At 42.5% G+C, this 15244-nt stretch overlaps 1 protein-coding gene across 1 annotated transcript in view; it reads left to right on the top strand.

The window, feature by feature from the left end:
- Positions 1-25: 25 nt before the first annotated feature.
- Positions 26-15244, top strand: part of LOC112239493 (ral guanine nucleotide dissociation stimulator-like 1) — a 30509-nt gene continuing 15290 nt past the window's right edge. Inside the window, exons 1-10 of the mRNA XM_042327849.1 lie at positions 26-66; positions 8220-8478; positions 8744-9048; positions 9162-9240; positions 9349-9438; positions 9593-9679; positions 9879-9911; positions 10065-10186; positions 10337-10426; positions 15048-15195. Coding sequence (XP_042183783.1) covers positions 26-66; positions 8220-8478; positions 8744-9048; positions 9162-9240; positions 9349-9438; positions 9593-9679; positions 9879-9911; positions 10065-10186; positions 10337-10426; positions 15048-15195 — 1254 coding nt within the window. The remainder of the gene's footprint in view (positions 67-8219; positions 8479-8743; positions 9049-9161; positions 9241-9348; positions 9439-9592; positions 9680-9878; positions 9912-10064; positions 10187-10336; positions 10427-15047; positions 15196-15244) is intronic.

Raw genomic sequence — 15244 nt, 5'->3', positions numbered from 1 at the left:
CTGTCGATGCTTCCCAGACCTGAGGATGGTGGGTCAGGCCAGCCTGGGACCTGGCCTCCAGACAGGGTACACAGGGCTTCCCTGGACCCCTGACCCTCCAGACAGGCAGCCTTTGGGCCCTGGCCCCACCTGCAGCCAGCCTGAACTAGGCTGTTTGGGGACCAGTAACGACATGGCTGGCACCGACTGACTCTTTGTGTGACGTTGTGTGTGATGCTGTGTGACGTGTGTTGCATGGGCCAGTGTATGAGAGTCAGAGGACATGGGCCACGGCATGACCAGCCTACTCTCCCACAGAGAGAAACCCCTCACAGGGCTCCCATTGTCCTCTAGCAGCCTAGTCCTATTAGTACAGTACATGGCTCACTCAGTGCATTGTGTGGCTGAAGTTATTACGAGAGACTATCGATCATCCTAATAGCTTCATAAAACTATCCAAATATTTGACCACCTTCTGATTTCAGCTAAACTATTATGTTAAATTTCTCTAAATATATGTCACGTTTACTCCTGCTCCTCCTCTCTGGCGCTCGACATCACCCGTTGGGGTGGCAGGGTAGCCTAGTGGTTAGAGCGTTGGACTAGTAACCGGAAGGTTGCAAGTTCAAACCCCTGAGCTGACAAGGTACAAATCTGTCGTTCTGCCCCTGAACAAGCAGTTAACCCACTAGGCTGTCATTGAAAATAAGAATTTGTTCTTAACTGACTTGCCTAGTTGAAAAAAAGGTTAAAAAAATTAAATAAAATTACATACACCTGTCACCATCTTTACGCACACCTGCGCCTCATGACACTCACCTTGACTCCATCACCTTTCTGATTACCTCCCTATATCTGTCACTCCCCTTGGTTCTTTCCTCAGGTGTTATTGACTCTGTTTCATGTCTGTATGCTTTTTGTACTATTTATTATTACATTTGCACTCCCTGTACTTGCTTCCCAGCGTACACGTTATAATATATGTCAGATTCTATCTTTCATTTTCTCCCTGAAAAAAGAAAGTGGAAAGAGGAGGAGTTATGGGGAGGACCACGACTGCAGTGCACTGGGCAGAGCTCAGCCATTCAACAGCAACACATGAAGAGGCAGAAGGGAGCTAAGAGGAGGAGGAAGATTTGAGACTGAGGATAGGTAATGGCAATGCGAGAGAGATGGGTTTGTTTGGGAATGAGTTCAGCCCCTCTGTGGTTTTTCCTGCTATCCCACATTGGTTCCTCCCTCAGCTAATGACAGACTTAGGGTTGCTTGAGAGGAAGGAGTAGATCAAGTACATTTTGTAAGTGAACAATTAACACAGTACAATGCTTGCTTTAATATATTCACAGATGGCTCTAAGGACCCTAAAACAGGGACAACAGTTGCAGCTTTTTTTGTTCCTGAGTTTAAGGTGGCAGTGACAAACAGAGCAATGGAGTTGCTGGCCATACTCTTGACTGTTGAGTGGATGGAGGAGGTGAGGCCAGACATGGTAGTCATCTGCTCTGACTCCTGTGCAGCACTGATGAGCTTAAATTAATTTGTGTCTAAAAGCAGACAAGATGTATTGTATGAGATTGTGCAGTTCTTGTATAGGGTGGGACAGATGGGTGGGAGTAGAGATGAATAAGGAGGTGGATGTTCCCCCCGAGCAGGCTCTCAAACATCCTAATGTTGAAATGGAATTATTAGTCAAGCAGAAGCCAAAGGGTTGATAAACAGTGGTTAAAAACAAATGGCAAGAGGTGTGGAACAGGGTGGGAAAGGGAAGACGCCTGTATAATATCCAGGAAAAGGTGGGGGCGGGGAGGTCCTCGGTTTGAGAGAGAAGGTAGGAAAGTGTAATCACATGGCTGTGACTGGGCCACACAACGCTCAACAGTACATGGAAATTGGTAGGTGGAGACAATAGAACACATTCTATTTCAGTGCCAGCAATATGGGAGGGAAAGGGAGAGATTGTTATTACACTGGAGAAAAAAAACTATAAAACACAACATGTAAAGTGCTGGTCCCGTGTTTCATGAGCTGAAATAAAACCCAGAAATGTTCCATATGCACAAAAAGCTTATTTCTCATTCTGTGCACAATTTTTTTTACATCCTTGTTAGTGAGCATTTATTCTTACCAAGATAATCCATTCACCTGACAGGTGTGGCATATCAAGAAGCTGATTAAACAGCATGATCATTAAACAGGTGCACCTTGTGCTTGGGACAAAAGGCCACTCTAAAAGGTGCAGTTTTATCAGACAACAACGCCACAAATGTCTCAAGTTGGGGGAGCGTGTAATTGGCATGCTGACTGCAGGAATGTCCACCAGATCTGTTGCCAGAGAATTGAAAGTTAATTTCTTTACCATAAGCTGCCTCCAAACGTCATTTTAGAGAATTTGCCAGTACGTCAAACCGGCCTCACAACCACAGACCACGTGTAACCACGCCAGGACTTCCACATTTGGCTTCTTCACCTGTGATATCATCGGAGACCAGCCACCTGGACAGTTGATAAAACTGGGTTTGAACAGCCAAAGAATTTGTGCACAAACTGTCAGAAACAGTCTCAGGGAATCTCACCTGCATAATCTTCGTCCTCACCGGGTCTTGACCTGACTCCAGTTCGGCATCGTAACCGACTTCAGTGGGCAAATGCTCACCGTCGATGGCCACTGACCTGTGAAGAACACACTTCTCCAGCATATGAATCCCGGTTTCAACTGTACCGGGCAGATGGCACACATCATGTAAGGTTTGGTTATGTCAACATTGTGAAGAGTGCCCATGGTGGTGGTCAGGTTATGGTATGGGCAGGCATTAGCTACGGACAACGAACACAATTGCATTTTATCAATGGCAATTTAAATGCACAAAGATGCCGTGACGAGATCCTGAGGCCTATTTTCGTGGCATTCATCCACCGCCATTACGTCACGTTTCAGGATGATAAATTCACTTGCTCATGTCGCAAGGATCAGTACACAATTCCTAGAAGTTGAACATTTCCCAGTTCTTCCATGGCCTGCATACTCACCAGACATGTCACCCATTGAGCACATTTGGGATGTTCTGGATCGATGTGTACGACAGCGTATTCCCACCAATATCTAGAAACTTCGCACAGTCATTGAAGAGGAATGGACAACATTCCACAGACCACAATCAACAGCCTGATCAACTTTGCAAAGGAAATTTGTTGCACTGCCTGAGATAAATGGTGGTCACACCAGATACGGACTGGTTTCTGATCCACGCCCCCACCTTTTTTTAAGGTATCTGTGAACAACAGATGCATATCTGTATTCACAGTCATGTGAAATCCATAGACTAGGGCCGAATGAATTTATTTCAATCGACTGATTTCCTGACTGTCTCTGTCAAATTTTGGAAATTGTTGCATGTTGTGTTTATTTTTGCTCAGTGTACATTTAAGGAATAATGGTGTTGAAGAGAAAAGCTTAAATGAGATGCTGAATAAATCTTCAGGTGACCCAGTATTTAATTGTGTAGGGTGAATTCGGAAATAGTGGGACACATTTTGCGTTTCCGTCTTCTGTAACCTCTTTCAACATCTTTCCAACATATTAGCCCAACACATGATACATTTCTGAAATCCTCAAGATGTTTCCTAACTGAAAAAAAATCATGCCTCATATTCACAGGAGACATGACACACCCATTTGTGTATATTGAGTCAAAACCATATTTTCAGTTTGCAATTGGTAGACTGGGATACCATTATCATTGTACCCCAATGACAATTACATTTTGTGTGATTAGGAAACATCTGAGGATTTCAGAAATGTATTATGTGTTGGACTAATATGTTGGATAGATGTCTGAAGAGGGTTTACAGAAAACAGAAATGTATTATGTGTTGGACTAATATGTTGGATAGATGTCTGAAGAGGGTTTACAGAAATGTATTATGTGTTGGACTAATATGTTGGATAGATGTCTGAAGAGGGTTTACAGAAAACAGAAATGTATTATGTGTTGGACTAATATGTTGGATAGATGTCTGAAGAGGGTTTACAGAAATGTATTATGTGTTGGACTAATATGTTGGATAGATGTCTGAAGAGGGTTTACAGAAATGTATTATGTGTTGGACTAATATGTTGGATAGATGTCTGAAGAGGGTTTACAGAAAACAGAAATGTATTATGTGTTGGACTAATATGTTGGATAGATGTCTGAAGAGGGTTTACAGAAAACAGAAATGCAAAAAGTGTCCCACTTTTTCTGAATTCACTCAAATTACAGTACTACAGTACCATAAGAACCAGAGCCCTGCCTAACCTAAGTACAGGGGGTCCCTAATATAAACTGGATCCCTTTCCTCCATAGGAAAATCCTATAAGTAAGAGTGTCCCACTTTAGCTACTCTTGCTGTCCTACTTTAGCTTGCTATGGTTGGTATAGCAGGACAATAACAAAAAATGACTTCATTACAAAACTGAAAAATATTTGGCAACTTTCTGTATTTTAACGCAGTACATACTGTATTATGCACATTAACGTCACAATTTGGTACAGTGCATTATTTATGACAGTTCTATAAACATAACATCAAAACAGAAGCAAAAAAAATGTCACTATTCTTACCGTGTGCTTCAGGAGAGGTTATATGGCCATGCCTGGTGTCCAAATTGATGATGAATGTCACACAGCTGAGAGTCGAGTGGAGACTAATGGATTCAGTTCAGTCAGTCGTCAAAAGCCCTTCCCAGCTAGCTACTAGTTTATGCTGGCTATACAGAAATTTTGAGATGTCCCTAACCTTAACCCCTACCCAAATTGTAGATAAACCATTTTTGTTTCAACTTCTATAGAGCCCCACAGTGGAGGTGTCATAATACCCATAAAACCTAGAGGTCAAACAGAAATGGTTCCAATCGTTTTTCCACCAGGGTAAGCCTACATGAAACACAGCCCTTATTTGAATTGTTTCTAAAATTCCCTATGGGAAAAATGAATGGGGGGAAAAAAACGACAAACCATTTCCGTTTGACCACTAGGTTTTATGGGTATTATGACACCAGCACTGTGGGGCTCTATAGATGTTGAAATGTAAAATGGTTAAGGTACCTGTAAGGGTTAAGGTTAGGGATGTCCCAAGGATTCCCTATAGAACTAACTGGCACAACTCCGATATAAAGTGTGTTTTTTTATCACAGTTGCTGGGATGTCACTTGTCCTATTGATAAATCGGTATACTCATAACAACCTAAGCATTACAAAACCTATATTCGACCAAATAAACCTCGCACAAAAACTTCAAGCTTGGTGAGCGAAAAAAATGCCGCCTGCTGGAGAAGACATTGTTGGCTGAGATATCCCTCCCGCTCCCCTTCCTCTCTGCCTTCCTTGACAATGGTCCACACTCCAGTACAGTTGGTGGCAGTAATGCGCCTTAACGTTGGTTGCCAACCGCCATATAAAATCCACAGAAGGGGAACAAGAAGATTTGAAACCAAGTGGGGACAATGCAGACAGATTTGTGACAGATTGTGTGTGTGTGTGTGTGTAGTGGAGGAGAAAATATTTTACAGAGCAGGACCATATTTCTGCCCAGGGTAGATTTACCGTATTCTGATGCAGTCCTCGGATCATAAAGCGCTGGTCATGAGATTCACCTGAAAAATTAAGATGGTAAAAAAGTTTTTTTTTTTTTTTTTTCTGTGCTGCAGACTATTTTGCGTTTTAAGAGTCATCTTTAGAGGCTGGAGGTTGATGGGCTATTAGGCTTGGGAATGTAACAGATAATGGAATAGAGGGGTACATTATAACATTGAGTTAAAATATTTTATTATATTGATAAGCTAGTCGAGTTACTGTTCTAAAAATTGAAATAAATAAATAATCAAAAGATGGAAGGGAGGCGAGATCAATTGGGGCCATTCTAGCCAATTAGTGACCACATACTCGTGTGAACTGGCACATCTCCGATAGTGGCTTTTTCAAAGTTGCCAAAACGTATCGGTGCATTCATAAAACCTAACCATTATCAAACTTCTATTCGAATAAATAAGCCTCACGTGGGTAGCAAATTAGTAAAATTGTTGATCAAATTCGACACTCCTTAATACACACTCTAGACCAGGGAGGGGCAACTTTAGCAGTGGGGACCACAAAAAAAAAACTGAACTCATGAGGGGCCTGCAGTGGTTCGTGGGTCTGTGTACCCACATGCGCCCCACCATGCGATCAAAACATTTACTCGTGACAGTGAAGAGAACAAATGAAAGTTAGTTTTTTTCCCTGCAATTCGGCGCGTTTTGCCATGGGGCGGAGAGAAATTAGCAGTTTTACAGTTAATTTCCTACAATTCTAAACATTTTGCCATAGGATAGAGGAAAATGTTTTCGGTTTTAAATATAACTGATTATCAATGGGGCCCACCCTGGTCGGTTTTTCGACTATACTCATTACAAGTTTAGATAGCTGGCCGCTAGACTAATTTACCAATCTAGAAATGTTTTACTGGCATGGGCTAATTGAGTGACTGCTGTTGCGCAACCAAAATTTAAAAGTACACCTTGTGTATTCTATTCTAATTGTCAACAGTAAATTGAGACCAACTGAGTTCGCCCAAAAAGGTTTTGTTTATTTGCCTTGCTGTGTTATTGTCTTGCAGCTAAATAGAGTCTATGGATGAGAAAATAAACCAGACTTTTTTTCCCGACATGTAGAGTGTTTGCATAGAACATGTAGGCAACAATTGCCTGCTGCGGTGCATTTCCATTGAACTGTATATTAACAACAGCTGGATGTAATGACGTCACAGCTAAAAATATGTGTTTTGCAAAGACCTGGAAGGTCGAATAAAAATGTAGGTGGTTGAAGTCTTTCCATTACCCATTTAGGCTAATTTTGTATTTAATAAATTGGCAACAGCCATTATCCCCTCCAACATATTGGTTTCATGTCTCAGGTAGGCTGGCAGGCATGGCTAGAATGCAAGAATTTACTCATATTTGCCATATTCTAATAATTCTTGTGCCAATGTATTACCACAATCAGTGCAATGGTGAAACTTGCACTTCTGTAGCTCTGAAATAATTGGATGATATAACTTTCATCCAGCCTACCACAAGCAAGGCGAAGCAAATTGTGCTCAGAACATTAGAGCATTATCCAGGTCCTGAGTGGGAGTTATGTATAGGAGTAAGCCAGTGAAAGCAATACTCTAACTAGGTTTCTGTCCAACCTTTTTTTTTGTATGCGAGTAAAGTAAACGTTGGTTAAAAAATGTCACGAATGGCCTGATGGAAACAACACATTTGTGAACTTTCCGAGTCAAGCGATGACGATGTGTGTGGTCCTCCCACTACGACTCAGGAAACCATGCAGTTTATTATGCTACAGATGACAAATTACGAACTTCACAGGGTGGTGAAAGTGCAAGGTGATGAGCTTGTTGCTCCTTTACAATAAATATTGAGGGTCTTATTCTGGTGAAATGATGATCAATGCTCGGCTGCCGTTTGACAAATAAAAATGTCCATAATAATCACATGTAGGCCATTATCTGCAAGCTGTTGGCTAGCGTGTACCTGCCATGACCCGAGTGAGTACATGACCCAACATTGTTTTTGACAAAACCATCAGTAGAGTTGAAAATGCGATTGAAACCCATTTAGCTGGTTATTTTTTGTGCACTACGTCATCGTGCACAGCTTTTAATCTGCAACAAGTACATTTGATGGAAACATGTCTGGTGGGAAAATGTATGTGGATTTTAGAATATTTGCATGAAAGTTGGATGGAAACCTAGCTATTGTCTGTGTGGTGGTTTGTTTTCTGTTGACTTGTAATCTTATTTGTTTAGTGGAAAGCAAGATGATGTAAACGGTGAGCCACACTGGTGCTTTTTTAAATTTTTACTGTTGTGGCACTTCTCAGAGTGCCATTCAACTAGAAATTATATGCAAATACAGTGTGAATGTATATTTTTGCTACTCGGCAGTCAGTACATTTCCAGTGGCTAGATATTTGCCAGAGAGCAGTGGTGACTGAGAGTAAAGAGCTGGTAAATTGGACAGAGTCTGCTGTCCTCTTTGCCTCCCTCTTTGAGCCAGAGGACAGGCTCAATGAGGGGTGCTCTGTTCCGTGATTACAATCAGATTGGGGTGTTTCTTGTTGTAGCAGCAAGTTCTCTCTCCCAAATCGGCTTAGAATTAAATATAGGGTGTCGTTGTCTCAACACCTATCCCTGGTTCTTTACATCTTGTCCCGTTGCAGATGGAGGGTTGTGAAAGAAAGGAAACCAGCTGTAAAGATCCGGGAAGGAACACTGGAGCAGCTGGTGCAGACCCAACTGATTGCATTCAGGGACGATAAGCTTGCCTACACCAGCATCTTCCTGTCCACATACCGCACCTTCGCCAGCACGCACACCGTGCTGCAGCTGCTAGACAAGTACGACTGGTTCTGGGCTGGGGGCCCATGGTGGCTAGAGTGTATAGCAGGAGCTGACAACAGCTGGTCCTGGTGGGACCTAGTGTGTGCAGGCTTTTGTCCCAGCCATAGTGCTATAACACCTGGTTCAGAAATCATCTAATCAACATGATTTTGATGAAGTCACGTATGTGTAAGTGTTGAGCTGGAACAAAGTGTGTATAGACTGTGGCTCTCCAGAACCATGGTTGAAGAACACTACTGCTCTACATTGAGAGGCTGAGGAGACTGTTACTGGTGGGATTGTAACACAGCAGGATAAGTATACGTTGTTTTAATACTAATAGTCAAATTTTATCTGTTTCCAGTTGTTCAAGAAGGTGATTCCTCACCACTGCCTGGGCTCCATCTGGTCCCAGAGGGATAAGAAACAGAACAAGCACAGTGGTGCCACCATCACCCAGTTCAACGCTGTGGCAGTGTGTGTGGTTAGCACCATACTGCACCGACAACAGATCCGCCCGCTCCTCAGGGCACGGGTCATCAAGCGCTGGATAGACATCGCTCAGGAGTGTCGCATGCTTAAGAACTTCTCCTCGCTCCGTGCCATTGTGTCTGCACTGCAGTCCAACCCACTCTACAGACTGAAGAGGGCCTGGTCCTGGGTGCCCAAGTGAGTCTTTCTTTCACAACCTGAAAGCATATGAACTGATTAGTCACAACTCATGTGGAGGAGTTCCTATGCATTCCCAATTAGTTCTAGTCTTTCTCTATGTAATTCCCCAGAGACAGCATGTCTTCATTGGGGGAGCTATCAGACATCTTACATCACAAACTCTACCTGACCAGCGAAGAGCTGCTGAGGGTGAGACCCTGCTCTTTTAATACCATCATATGAGAGGGTTTGGTTTTTGGTGTAGTGATTGAATGTAGTAGTGATTTGATAGTTACACATCTACTTTTTCCCCTACAGGAGGGCACCTCTAAGTTTGCCAATCAGGTAGGCTGTGCTAAGGAGCACCAGAAACACACTCACAAACGATTCCAGAGGAAATTAGAAATGGTGAGAGATGGAGAAAGCTACAAGCCACTGGCAGTTTCTGGTCAAGGCCCTGTTTGTTTACGTTTTAAGGAGGGGAGTCAAAGTGAGATACGCTTGGCTGTGCCTGCTGATGTATCGGTATGATTTTGAACCATTGCTCTGTCTCTCCTCCCAGGGTGCCATGCAGGGGACGATACCTTACCTGGGCACCTTCCTGACAGACCTGACCATGTTAGATACGGCCCGGTCAGACCTAGTAGAGGTGAGCCTTACTATCATCCTACTCACTCATTCTGTTTGGTTGTAAATTCTCCTGTGTGTTGTGGCCGCTGTTTGCATATAGAGCATGAGTATTTGAGGAATGTGTTTGACAGTTTTTAGTCTACCACCACTGTTTGTCTAGCCAGCACAGTGTGGTATCATTGTTCAGTCTTTCACACTCCTCTTTGTGTTCTCTGCAGGGGGGGCTAATCAACTTTGAGAAGATGCGAAGGGTGAGTCATTTTTAACCCGTTCTAACCCACTAATTAGGTAAAGGGTGAAAGGTCATTGTTAGTAGTCAGCTTTTTACGTTAAGAATTTGTTCTTAACTGACTTGCCTAGTTAAATAAATTGACTGTGACCTTGATCTCTCTCTGACTCTGCGGGAGTTTGAGGTGATAGCTCGGATCAAGCTGCTGCAGTCTGCGTGTAACAGCTACTGTCTTAGTGCTGATGATGCCTTCCTGCGCTGGTTCAAGGGCCAGCCTCAACACCGAGAGGAGGAGAGGTACAAGCGTCAGTAATCATTCACACTCGCTCTACATCAGCTCTTACTCCGTCTATCCTCTCTGCTCCATCTCTTTCTGATTGTTTGACTCCTACTTGGGATAAGTGGACTGGTAGTAGTGATATCATGATTATTCTCTGTCTTCTGCAGCCATGCCATGTCTTGTGACATTGAAGGAGTGGGAGACAGAAGTAAGACTTTGTGCAAACTTTGCAAGGGCATTGTCAAGAGACTTAGCCAGTAAGTACACACTGGAGGACTTAACATGATGTACTGTACGTAACATTGGGATTTAAAATAAATCTAACCTGAAATAATAGACATGATCAAATTCTGTTGACTACAATCAGATTTGGAACCGTAGCCTTATTGGTCTCTATTTCCGTCTGACGGCTGAGGAGGCTTAAGTGTCAAACTCTTGTTAGTTTGCAAATTTGTGACGTTAACTGGAGCACTGGCATTTTCCAGCTCTAATGGCAGTTCTGTCAATTTATCTGTCTAAAATCAGCTCACTTGCGCTGAGTTGGGAGGGGTGGCAATATTTAAGTTGTGTCCTAAAAACAACCCCAAAGTGACAATTTCATGCAGCGCTAATGGGACGTTTTTAAGACTCACAAAAAGCAGGTTGTGGGTAACGCAGTTGATAATGGCATTGATTTTGAGAGTGGAAGTGTAGCCTATCCAGCCATGAAGCACGGGGCCCATGGAAGGAGCGATGTGAATTTTATGCCGGTGAATCTCGTATTTAGAAATGTCCAAAAATGATTAGTTCCCCCCCTTTTTGTTTGTTTTTGTTTATTTGCATAAAAAAACAAGCAAAGCCTACCCTGCCCCCAATCAAGGCTAGTTTAGCAGAATCGCAAAGGTGTCTTTTTAACTTGGACATTTAGTCAAAAGTAGCCTATGAATAAATGGGTTTTAAATGGTCTACATAGTGCTTCGAAATATGTTGGAGGTTTTTGCCCTCATGCCTTGTCATTATTCACATACCTGCATTTCACTTGTTTAAGTAGGCTATCCATCCCTATTTTCAAAGAGCACCCCCGATTACCAAAGACACGAAGTTCCAAGCTCTTCAATCTTCCTGTAATGCCATATCAACATCAGATTTTTAAAAATCTGCTTCACACATGGGCAATGATACAATTGACAGGAGCCTAGTATATTGTATAGATAGATGTGCGACTGGTACACGTAAAGACATTTAGGCCTACAGTACGTGTGCACAGTGCCATGGAACGAGCGAAGGGATTTTATGATATCGTGCTTCTGACCCGATCTTATTTAGAAATATTGTTGTCATGGGTTTATGGCTCGACTGCAATGCAATTTCATTGGCTATTTCTGAAAAAGTGCAAATATGATCTGTAAGATGGTTCCATTATGTTTACAAAACATTACATTTGAAAGCAGTATAATGGTGAGTGGACGTTCACCCTTTCTCTTTATATTGGAGCTTTACCCAGGTAGCACATAATGTTCTGAGAACAGATGTTTCTTAGAGCTTGGTGAGAGTGTGGTTGTCCTATGATTATTTTGCATACCACCTACCCACAACCTTCTGGAAATCGAATCAAATTTATTTGTCACATACACATGGTTAGCAGATGTTAATGCAAGTGTAGCGAAATGCTTGTGCTTCTAGTTCCGACAATGCAGTAATAACCAACAAGTAATCTAACCTAACAACCTAACGATGAGACAATTCCAAAACTACTACCTTATACACACAAGTGTAAAGGGATAAAGAATATGTACATAAAGATATGAATGAGTGATGGTACAGAGCGGCATAGGCAAGATACAGTAGATGGTATCGAGTACAGTATATACATATGAGATGAGTAATGTAGGGTATGTAAACAAAGCGGTATAGTTTAAAGTGGCTAGTGATACATGTATTACATAAAGATGCAGTAGATGATAGAGTACAGTATATACGTATACATATGAGATGAGTAATGTATGTAAACATTATATTAAGTAGCATTGTTTAAAGTGGCTAGTGATATATATTTTACATCAATTTCCATCAATTCCCATTATTAAAGTGGCTGGAGTTGAGTCAGTGTGTTGGCAGCAGCCACTCAATGTTAGTGGTGGCTGTTTAACAGTCTGATGGCCTTGAGATAGAAGCTGTTTTTCAGTCTCTCGGCCCCAGCTTTGATGCACCTGTACTGACCTCTCCTTCTGGATGATAGCGGGGTGAACAGGCAGTGGCTCGGGTGGTTGTCCTTGATGATCTTTATGGCCTTCCTGTGACATCGTGTGGTGTAGGTGTCCTGGAGGGCACCTACACCATGATTGTTGCTTGCTTTGGAACATTCTCAGTACAGGGGAGTTGCAGCGATGAGACAAGATTGCAATTGAATATCACAAATTTGGGGAGAAAAAAAAGAGGTAAAATAAACACATTCTGTTCTCAGCATCAACAAAACTCTTAAGTGTCTTCAGGCATATTGGCTGCGCCCCCTAATTGGCCACACCTGATCTTACTGAGTGCTTGTTTCCTTTGAAATGGGGTCTGTTTGTGTATGGTTGGAACCAAAATTGGAAAACAATATTTTCTTTCTAAACAGAACAATTTTCAAAAAATGACTAACGTTCCTTTTTTAACCTCTGAAATGTAAATATTTTTTTAAACATTTAGTTTGACATTAAATTACTTCACCAATCAGTGCGGATAGAGCAGCTTGCTATGGCTGATTTTTCTAAGCATATATAGGGAAGTTGTTAAGAGCAAATTGTATTTTGCCGTAACGGCATGGTTTAATCATAGTGCTGCCAGTCACAGTGTAGGGCGTGAGATGCAACAGAGATTTTGCAAGAGCAGATGGAGGAAGCTTGCCGCTGGGCATCTTTTTATGACATGCATTATCTTCGTCCCACAGAATTATAACTTTGAAACGTCTTTGAACTTCAGAGTTTGTTTAAAGTTGGACCAGAGCTAGCTAGCTAACAACCTTGTTTGCAGAGCAACACTAGAATTTAAAAAACATCTTACCTTTTTTGTAGTTAATTCAATGGGAAACTGCATCCTTTAACTAGCATTGGAAAAGTGAATCAAATCAAACTGATTTATATAGCCCTTCTTACATCAGCTGATATATCAAAGTGCTGTACAGAAACCAAGCCTAAAACCCCAAACAGCAAGCAATGCAGCTTTAGAAGCACGGTGGCTAGGAAAAACTCCCTAGAAAGGCCGAAACCTAGAGAGGAACCAGTCCTCTTCTGGCTCTGCCGGGTGGAGATTATAACAGAACATGGCCAAGATGTTCAAATGTTCATAAATGACCAGCATGGTCAAATAATAATATTCACAGTAGTTGTCGAGGGTGCAACAAGTCAGCACCTCAGGAGTAAATGTCAGCTGGCTTTTCATAGCCGATCATTGAGAGTATCTCTACCGCTCCTGCTGTCTCTAGAGAGTTGAAAACAGCAGGTCTGGTGAACAGGTCAGGGTTCCATAGCCGCAGGCAGAACAGTTTAAACTGGAGCAGCAGCATGGCCAGGTGGACTGGGGACAGCAAGGATTCATCATGCCAGGTAGTCCCGCATGGTCTTAGGGCTCAGGTCCCCCGAGAAAGAAAGAGAATTACTTAGAGAGCATACTTAAATTCACACAAGACACCGGATAAGACAGGAGACAGGAGAAGACAGGAGAAATACTCCAGATATAACAGACTGACCCTAGCCCCCCGACACAAACTACAGCAGCATAAATACTGGAGGCTGAGACAGGAGGGGTCAGGAGACACTGTGGCCCCATCCGATGATACCCCGGACAGGGCCAAACAGGAAGGATATAACCCCACCCACTTTACCAAAGCACAGCCCCCACACCACTAGAGGGATATCTTCAACCCCCAACTTACCATCCTGAGACAAGGCCGAGTATAGCCCACAAAGATCTCAATTGAAATTTGCTATCGTAAATGTTAGCAACACCTCCTCCTTTGCGGGATGCACAGGGGATATGGTCACTGGTGTAACCAGGAGGTGAGGCCTCATTTAACACTGTAAATTCATAAGGCTTAAACCATGTTTCAGTCAGGCCAATCACATCAATATTATGATCAGTGATTAGTTCATTGACTATAACTGCCTTTGAAATGAGGGATCTAACATTAAGTAGCCCTATTTTGAGATGTGAGGTATCACGAGCTCTTTCAATAATGGCAGGAATGGAGGAGGTCTTTATTCTAGTGAGATTGCTAAGGCGAACACCGCCATGTTTAGTTTTACCCTACCTAGGTCGAGGCACAGACACGGTCTCAATGGGAATAGCTTAGCTGACTACACTGACTGTGCTAGTGGCAGACTCCACTAAGATGGCAGGCTAACAGCCATGTCCAGACTACAATTTACAGTTTACAGTAGGCCTAGCCCCTATATCAGTGTGAATGCTATAGCCTATGTTTAGCAATGCAATTAGAACAATGTGGACAGCAAACATTTTCAACATATTTAGCAAATATGGGGTGAACTATTTAATGGACTAACAACTCAATACATAGGAGACTGGAAATACACAACTTGAAGCACATATTTAACCATGGAGCACATTGATAGGCCAGTAAGGGGCCAAGCTTTGACACATCCTTAACTTGTTTATTCATCAAAACTCAGTCCTTTTGTGTCATTATTCAGGTTGTGAAAATAGCAAAAATATTTCGTAGACACCCTGAACCTATAACTCTACCGCCAGCACTAATATTTACCATTGCTTTAGATTAGTTCAAATAGAGCCCAATATGTATTACCAGGAATCAGTTATATCAGTGTGTTTTATATTAGATTTATCTGACCCATATAGATGGTCCTTTTTTTTTTAACCTGAACATTTTCCCTCTGTCACCAGGCAGTCGCACACAAGACGGTTGCTCTCCCTAACGCCCATGTCCCCCTCCTCTCCCTTGCCTCCTGCCTACAACACCCAGGCTCAGGACGCCTGCATCATCAGAGTCAGCCTGGAGCAGGGCAACGGCAACCTCTACAAGAGCATCATGGTACGGATCAGCAGGAGATTAGTACTTTGATTCAGATGGCCAAGACATT

Source organism: Oncorhynchus tshawytscha, linkage group LG01, assembly GCF_018296145.1.
Source record: "Oncorhynchus tshawytscha isolate Ot180627B linkage group LG01, Otsh_v2.0, whole genome shotgun sequence".
Lineage (NCBI taxonomy): Eukaryota > Metazoa > Chordata > Actinopteri > Salmoniformes > Salmonidae > Oncorhynchus > Oncorhynchus tshawytscha.
The sequence above is the reverse complement of the archived record's forward strand: the minus strand, read 5'-3'. Positions and strand labels throughout refer to the sequence as shown.